General features: G+C 36.3%; 1 protein-coding gene across 1 annotated transcript in view; it reads left to right on the top strand.

The window, feature by feature from the left end:
• Positions 1-9,602, top strand: part of lancl2 (LanC lantibiotic synthetase component C-like 2 (bacterial)) — a 29,775-nt gene that overhangs the window by 5,173 nt on the left and 15,000 nt on the right. Inside the window, exons 3-5 of the mRNA XM_016574610.1 lie at positions 2,242-2,449; positions 4,863-5,010; positions 7,896-8,042. Of these exons, the coding sequence (XP_016430096.1) occupies positions 2,242-2,449; positions 4,863-5,010; positions 7,896-8,042 (503 nt within the window). The remainder of the gene's footprint in view (positions 1-2,241; positions 2,450-4,862; positions 5,011-7,895; positions 8,043-9,602) is intronic.

The following is a 9,602-nucleotide window of genomic DNA, read 5'->3' on the forward strand; positions in this document are numbered from 1 at the left end:
TATATATATATATATTTTAGTTAATGTTTATTTGATTTCAAAAACTATTTTTTATTTTTTTTTAATGTTTTTAATTTTAATTTTAGAAAACTAAAATTACACTGGTCCCCACTGACCTGATACCTTATTTTAGGCAAAATTTGCAACCCTGTTTTCCATTCTGGCATAATTTTTATTCGACACATTTTTTTAAAAGTAAAAAATATCATAGAAATATTATATATTTTTATTTATTTTTTTATGATTTTCTTTTTATGAATTATTTATGATTTAAATAATTTGTAAATTATATAAAATGTTTACTTACATTACATGTGAAATGACACACATCATGGTTTTAAACTCTATTTTCCAAATGTCCCCAATTTAATTTTAAGACTATTCTTATATAAATTACTATAGAGCATTATCATCTGACTAAAGCATTTTATTATCGGCTTTTTGCAGTGTAGGCAAAATATAGATGTGAGCTTAAATATCTGCCCCTAGTGGATTATTTTACCCACAATTACTCCTTACTACTTATTTTAAGATTGTGTATGTCAGTGTCTTTGTCAGGGTTGCTTGTGATAGATGAGGTTTGCTCCTCATTAGGATTCGCCTCACAGACTCACTGCTGCAGGAGAAAATAACTCTGGATTCGATCCACCTTCACTCTACCGTGCCCAAGGTTCCTAAGCTATTGAACTCAGACCTTCAGAAATAGCAATAGACATTATGAATTTTCCCCTGTGGCAGTAAACAGTCTGAATAAAAAGGAACTTTTTCTTCTGTGTTCAGATGTGCTCTTTGTATCAGGCTGAGCACCAGGATCCCGGGGTGCCACATTGCTCTTTGTACCATTGTCAGCAAATCACAGGTGACAGTTGATTCGGTATACGATTAGCTAGTCTCTCTGTGACTTTGTCAAACGTTTGCAAATATTTGTGTAATGACTCTGTGTAATATTATCAGTGGTTCTCCGAGTAGTTCCTGAAGGCTGAACTGAGATGTTGCATTGCAGGGCCAAGAAGTCTCTGAAGTACAGTTCACTTTTAAAGGTTAGAAGTGTGTCTGTGATGCAGTAGGTATGCATATGCATATCTTTTTAAATCAAATCAATTTTGAGAATGGATTCGATATGCATATATTTTGAATTTTATAATGGAGATTCCGCAGGGCTCTGTATTTGGTCCGCAACATTTTTGAACACAGCGCTGTACGCTATTCAGTGCCAGTGTCTCTTTGTGAATTCATTAATAAAACAACTATTTGTCAAATGAAGCTTGGAAGCTTACTTACAAACTCTTTTTTTCCCCTTCCCTGAAAATAGATCAGTGACGCCTTTCAGAAGAAGGTGCAAAGCAAGATCACAGATCTTCTCCAACAGATGGAGGAGGGCCTGAAGACTGCAGATCCACATGATTTTTCCACCTACACAGGCTGGACAGGTGAATACCAAACAGTTAATATGATGAACTTCGTGGACTTTATTTGCAGCTTTTGCAGAATAGAATATAAATCAGTGTGCTATTATTTTTGTGTGTATAATGTCACAGCATGCAATGCTGTTGCTGCCTGGTTTTCCCCTGTTAAAAAATGAACATTCCTTTGAATTCTTAAAGAAAGTAATGTAATTTGGACCATACAGCATATAAGGAAGATAAGAAAACATTTTTTTAAATGCTCAAATTTTATTATTCACTGCATTTGTCAAGCTCTCATCTATTAAACCCTTGGAAATATATTTTAATTAACTACAAACCAACATTTTGTGTGTGTGTGTGTGTGTATATATATATATATATTAAGTGCGTGTGTACTGTGTATATTTATTACATATATATAAATACACACACATACAGCATTTATTTTGAAAATATTTACATGTATATATTTATATTCATATAATTTATATAATATATAAATATTTAATATATAAACAACATATTTTTCTTAAATATATACATGCATGCATGTGTATTTATATATACATAATAAATATACACAGTACTCACACATATATTATGTAAACAAAAACTTTTATTTTGGATGCGATTAATTGTTTAACAGCACTAATACACACACACACACACACACACGTTAATTTATAGAAAATTTTCCAAATATGCCAAGAAAATTGCTAATCCAATATGAAATAAATGGAAAATAATAAATATTAAAGTTGAATTTGTTGCATGTTTTGAATATGCTGTACAGTAGTAGAGTCCCAATGCATTGTAAGGTGATTGTCCTCGGCAGGCATAGCCCTGCTGTACCTGCAGCTGTATCGAGTGACGCAGGAGGCCTCGCATCTGCAGCGGGCTCTGGATTACGTCAAACGCGCGCTGAGGAACCTGAACGGGCGGCGCGTCAGCTTCTTGTGCGGAGACGCCGGGCCTCTAGCTGTAGGCGCAGTCGTTCACCACCACTTAAAGAACCAGACCGAGTCCCAGGAGTGCCTCACGAAGTAAGGAGCATTTCTAACTCTCTGTTTGTCTCTTTGGCTTTCTCTGCTTGCTTCCACTGCCTGTTCTCTGGAAGTGTGTTTGGGAAAGCTAGCTGTGGTTTTGCAAAATAAAGTAGTGCACAAAACTTAAATTAACCCAATGGTTGGAAAATGCACTATTACAGTCAGGGGGCATGATTAAATGTGTTAATTTTAACTTGTTATTTATAGGGCTGTTGATTTAGCATGTTAATTTGGTGAGATTACTTATTACTTACATTGATGCAGTGTCTGATGATCCTGATGCAGGACGACTGACTGCGTGATGAAGTCTATTAGAATGCAGTTATATGAGCCTAAAATTCAAGATATGAGTGCAAAAGAATCACACTCTTATATTTCTATTATATGATATAGTTTAGCAATATCACACCAGCTAGAGTACTGCTTTTAACCAATATCTGCACCATTGATAATGTGATCCTGATTTATACAACAAGGAAATGTGTTAAAAAAATAGAAAATAGTTCTAATCAAAGCCACAGCAGAACTGTTGAGCGTCTCTGATCAAAACACAGCTGTGATTCGTTACTGAATGAATCAACAGTCAATAATCAATAAATCGAGTGAGTGAATAATTCAATGGCTCATTTATAAAGACAGAGACTTGCTGCCACCTACTGGTGCTTTTAGTTTCATATTTAGAGTATCATTTATTTCATTTTTTAAAAATCTTTTCATATTTCAATATTCATTAAAACAAAATTAATGCCCATTTATTATCATTATTCATGCAATGTTGGATCAAAATGTTTCTTTCTAAAGCTGCTGTGTGTACTGTTTGTTTAATGCTTTTCTCGTTTAACACAATAATGACTTTAAATGATCTTTTGGGGGGACATTTCTCAGTCCAAATTGATGTGTGATTAATTTGTGATTAATTAGATAAAAAAAATTAATTGCTAAACTGCCCTAGGTATTTACAAAAATATTAATAAAAATAAACCCTATTATGGGTTATGAAAGGTTCATATTTCGGTTTTGGGAGTCTCCAACAACAAGTTGACATGCATGCAAGCTTCAAGTTTTCCCAGGGTCTGCGGGACTCGTTTAAGTGATTCAGAGTCGACTCTTTCTTTTGAGAGACAATAACTTTATACACGGTGCACTTTCAGATTTAAAACTGTGCAGGATGTTTTCATTCACTTAGAGCTGTGTTGCACACTGCATGAAAGGTCAAAAATCCATAATAAGGGCACTTTAATTAATGCATTAAACTGACAGCTCTAAAAATCATTGTCTACATTGGATTTGCTGTCAGTAAATTGTATTATATTAGCCACTATTATTTCTAGAAATTGCCATCGGCCACTGAGGAACCCGAAGGCACTAGTTTGTCGTGCACTGGTGAGGAGAACAGACTCTGATTTGATTGAAGAGCTGGAGCTGAGCTCTGGTCCTCTGAGGTGTTTCTGTGTGTGTTGTAGTGAGACGCTCTGGCTCTCATGCGTCTGTGGGGAGCGTGTGTGTTATTCAGCGGCGGCGTGCTGTGCTCTCTGAACTCATTCGTCTGATAGATCGACTGCAGCTCTCAGCGGGAGTCTGATTATAAACCCTCGTCCAGCTCTGCCCTTACTGTGCTCTCAACTCATTGTGCTGTTCAAACACAAGATTGAGTTGAAAAGAAAAAGGAAAACAGAAGGAGAAATGCTACATGATGTTCAAATTATATTAAACTGATTTGTGTGTATTTTTAATGTCTAGAATAGATTAAACCAGATAATTTTGGGTCCAGTAATATTTTTGTTTTAAATAAATGTATACATTTATTGATCGAGGATGCATTAAATCGATCAAAAGTGTCAGTAAAGACATTTATAAAGTCACAAAAGATTTCTATTTCAAATAAATGCTGTTCTTTTGAACTTTCTCTTCATCTGTGAATCCTGAAAAATAAAATGTATCACAGTTTCCACCAAAAGTTTTCAACATTGATAATAATCAGAAATGTTTCTCGAGCAGCATGGTTTATTTAATCAGGATTACATTACATTATCATTGACTCAAATCATCTGACCATTTCATACTTCATATAAATTAAAGTACATATTTACATACTTTTGAAAAACAAATAAAATTAAATGAATACAATCTGAAAAAGATTAAATAAAATGAATACATATTCTTCTTTTTTAAGTCTTGTGTCTGAAAATGTATGATGCAGACACTGTCTGAAATTTATGAAAATATTCCAATGTCAAAATAAAAAAAAAATCTAATCTAGATATTGAGATAATTTCCATTATTTGTAAGGTCCTATTGTAGCAACATCTGGAAACTTGCATTTTAACACGCATGATGTACAAAGTGTTTGGCAAGCTATTTTTCAGTATTGTACAAAGAGATTATAATGCATGTTTCCTCTGGTGTTCAGATTGCTCCAGCTCCAGCGCTCAGTGCTCAGTCCAGACTCCGACGTTCCTGATGAGCTTCTGTACGGTCGAGCCGGATACCTCTTCGCTCTGCTGTATGTGAACGCAGAGATCGGGCCGGACGCGGTGGACAACAACACCATCATCAAGGTCAATGTCAACATCTGTCTGTATTCATACATGCACGTGAAGTAGGGGTGTGCAATCTGTAGTAATATCAGAATTGTTGTTTTAACGATATGGATTTGACATTATCGAGTATTTTGCAAAAACCATTCAAATCACCCCTACAGAGCGCACGCTCGCATTACGTGAAGTCTAGACTAGTGCGCGGGCGTTCTTTCACTGCATGATTCAGTCTATTAAAATGCATTTAGAACGATCGCAAATTCAAGACATGATGGCAGAAAAAGTATTTATTTATACCACTTCATATAGTTAATCAATTTCATACGAAGATTGCCGTTTTTCTCCAAAAATTACCGTGATTACAAATGTGATATTGATTTTTTACAACAGTTCAATAAACAAGAAGTTAGCTAATAAGAGACTTACGTTTTAGACACCATATTGCCTGTTTTTGCTCTATTTCGACAACAAAATCATTCCAAACACAGCTCTGTTCTGCGTCTCTGAGCAACATGATAGTGATTCGTTCCTGAATGAATCAAGCGTTTAAACGATTCGGTTCAGTCACAGTGACTCACTTATTAACAGTGACTCGCTGCCACCTACCGGTGGTTTTAATTTCACATTTAAAGTAGCTTTTATTATTTAAATAATTTCAAATATCAGTATTCCACATTTTGTTTAATATATCAAAACATTATTTATGCATTTGTAACTTTCATTTGCTTTGTAACAGCCCAGATGTCTTATCATTCTAATTCACTGATTAAATGTAACAATTTGACTCAAAAGATAACGGACACTTTAAGAAGAAATGGCTTTATAAAGGTAACAATGCCCATAAAATGTAAAAATCAGTTTAAACTTATTGGAAAAGATTAATTTCTATCAGTGTGAACTGACCAGCACACAAATTATGAAGAATATTAAAAACTTTAGGAGTCAGCTGTCTTTGGCAGTCCTTAAGATACAAGCACAATAACACACTGTAGCGTCTGCATAGAATCATGCATGATCTTTGGGGTTTTTATGGCTTAAGAGACCCTAGCAAAATATCGTCTAATTATTGTTATCGATAAAGTCCCAGAAAATATTGAGATATTATTTTTTGTTAATATCCCTAACATGAAGTATAATAACCAGTAAAACTTGCATTGATAAAAATACATTACAAATGCATCCATTGATAAAACTGCTGGTGTTCCTCTGATTGCTCACATCTCTGGAGTGTGTGTGTGTGTGTGTGTGTCTGCAGCAGATGCATTCATCCTCTTTACTGTACGTCATGCATTATAGTCTTCATTCTCTGGCCGGTGTCCAGTTTCTCAGTGTATGTGGGCAGACGAGAGGAGCGAGATGAAGAGAGTAATGCATCTGTGTGCCACAGTAATGATGAAACATTAAAGCTGCCTCTGACTTGAGTCTGGCACGAGCAGGATTTATGGTTATTAAAGGAGTCTGTGGCGTGATCAGCTCTGTTTCCGTGTCTGGATCTGTGAAATCTGTGCTGAAATAATACAGTACACACATTCTCCTCCTCATATCCGTCTCGGGGTATATTTCGAGCAGAAGCCATCCCAGCATACAGAGATGACTGAGACCAGGACTCAGATATGGCTTATAACTTCTTGGCTTTTGATTACTAAACTTGATTTTACAAAAACCTACCTAATACATATTTTTTATTATATTTAGACACAAAGATGCACAATAACTTGATTTTGTGAGTAGCACCTGTCTTTATAGCAGAGTAAATGCATCTTAACTCCAGAAGACACATACAGTAATAGTCTTTTTGTTGTCTGCAGTGGTTTTTACAGTTGACTGCATCTGAAAACAGATAGCTTCAGATGCTCCTGTGACCTCCAGTCTTCATCTCAGCAGGCAACATCTCCACCATCTGCAGCTTGTTGTTTCTTTGACAGCCCTGATCTGAAGCAATTATTCTTCATTTACTTCAATAGGAGTATTTGCTTTTGAGAATCAGTCACTGACTATTTCTGAATGTTTTGGTGAAAATATAACTCTGGCTTTGAGGTGGTTGAGATGAAAGGTTTATGTGATTTGTACAGACATCGGAGGGCTGTTAAAAGATAAATGTAGCATTGCATCAGTGTCTCAGCAATGGATGCTCTGCAGTGAATGGGTGCCGTCAGAATGAGAGTCCAAACAGCTGATAAAAACATCACAATAATCCACAAGTAATCCACAGCACTCCAGTCCATCAGTTAACATCTGGAGAAGACAAAAGCTGAAACTAATCCAGCATTAAGATACTAAAATACATTGAGTCCATAATCCATAATAACACTTCCTCGAGTTTTAGAACTATATCTTTATAGTTATTGTGCTTGGTGTGAACGGCCTTTAATCTTTTGCTTTTAGGGTTTTTGCAGCTTTGTTTTTTGGGGGTTATTTTATTTTATTGATTTTTTTGTCTGGTTTTGTGATTTAGGTTTTGATTTGAATCCTTGATTCAAGTTTTTGTAAACTTTAGTAAATTTCATGTTAATGTACATTACATACACCGTACACATGTAAATATGCATTACATACAATACATTGGACAGTACTTCTAATAAAGGTGGTATAAAATGAAGGAGAATTGAAGAATCCATGCACGATTCTTTTCCATGCAGCAGTTCATGGTTTTCCTGGATACATGGTTTCTCCTAATGATACTCGTTGCTGGCATAAATGTGACATTTGCAGCCTTTCTAATAGTTCTGTGATTTTTCACAGAAAAACACACTTTTACTTTGTATTTGCTGACAGCATGTTTTAATCAGTTCTTTAACCCTTGTTGAACCGCTGCAAATAAACCTGCTGATTACTGGAAAGTGACCGACACTTTGATCCATAACAAGACCATTATCTGACCCCAGTGCGCTCTCTCTTTTTCCCAGGTGGTGACTGCTGTTCTGGAGTCAGGGAAGAACTTGTCTAAAGAGGAGAAGAAAGCCGAGCGCTGCCCGCTGCTGTACGAGTGGCATAAGAAACAGTATGTGGGAGCAGCTCATGGTCTGGCAGGCATTTACTACATGCTCATGCAGGTAAGACTGACATCATCTGTGTGTGAGTGAGTGTGTGTTTGTTTATTTATTTATATAGCACAGTTTAATGCAAGACCAGGTTGCCCAAAGTGCTTCACAATATCACAATAAAATGACATAAAAACAAGCATAGTCACAAATAACAACACAAATCACATAACAACATGGACACAGTTTAAAATAACTAAACCTGCATCACAACAACTCCTCATTAGTCTTTAAAAGATGTGCTTTTAACACGGTAGTGAGTTAATGGATCTAATACTATGAGGGAGGTCATTCCACAGTTTTGGACCAGCTCGCGAAAAGGCTCTATCTCCCCTGTGTTTGTATTTTGTCCTAGTAACACAAAGGAGGTGTTGATTTTCGGACCTCAGAGGTTCATATAAACTGATATCATACTTGACCCAGGGGCTAAATTGTGAAGGGCCATAAAAATGAAAATAAGAATCCTATAAATTATTTTAAGCCGTACCGGCAGCCAATTTAGTGACGCAAGTAATGGAGTGACTGAGTCATGTTTTTTTGCAGACTTAATCATTCTCGCCGCTGCGTTCTGGATTCTCTGTAGGCGCCCCAGTGCACCACAATCAACTCCAAAATAAAGGGAGTTACAGTAGTCCATTCGAGTGAAAACTTCGCTAATAGACGTAAATGAAAAAAACAAGATCTCACCACTGTGTTTATTTGCCTGTCCATCTTTAATTCACTATCCAGAACGAAGCCCAAGTCTTTCACATGGGTTTTCATAAAGCCAGCCAGGTGCGTTGAATTTAAACACTGAGTCACTTCTTGATTCTTAGGGCCAAAAACAATAACCTCAGTTTTATTTTCATTAAGCAACAAAAAATTAGCAGCCATCCAGGCCTTTACCTCCTGTAAACAAGCTACTAACACCTTTATGGAATCTGGGTTTGACTCTCTCACGGGTGCATAGCAGTGGAATGATACTTTATAGCCCCCAAAGGTAGCATATAGAGAGAAAACGGCAACGGCGCCAACATTGACCCTTGTGGAATTCCCCAAGGAAGATGTAATCTTGAAGAATTACAGTTCCCAACTCTCACTGAAAAGGACCTATCCGTAAGATAAGATTCAAACCATTTCAGCACATTGCCTTTTAGGCCGCCCCAATGTTCAAGGCGCTCAATTAAAATCCTATGGTCCACCATATCGAATGCCGCACTGAGATCAAGCAGAATTAAAATAACACTTTCACCATTGTCTGTTGATAGATAGATGTCATTTAGCACTTTAACCAACACTGTCTCAGTACTATGACCAGACTTAAAACTGGATTGAAAAGGCTTACATATTGCATTTAAGGTAATAAGATTGTAGTTGTTTAAAGACCAGTTTCTCTAATATCTTGGCAAGGAAAGGTAGGTTTGAAATTGGTCTATAATTATTTGTGTCCTCCACTGCCAGATTGGGCCTTTTTAAAAGTGGGAGAGCTGTAGCATGCTTAAAACCAGCTGGACAGATGCCCTGACTGAGACAGTTGTTAATTAAATTCAGCACAGTAGTCCCAACACTCTCAAAAACCTGTTTGAAAAGGCA

This window comes from Sinocyclocheilus rhinocerous, unplaced genomic scaffold, assembly GCF_001515625.1.
Source record: "Sinocyclocheilus rhinocerous isolate Xijiao unplaced genomic scaffold, SAMN03320098_v1.1 scaffold1464, whole genome shotgun sequence".
NCBI classification, from domain to species: domain Eukaryota; kingdom Metazoa; phylum Chordata; class Actinopteri; order Cypriniformes; family Cyprinidae; genus Sinocyclocheilus; species Sinocyclocheilus rhinocerous.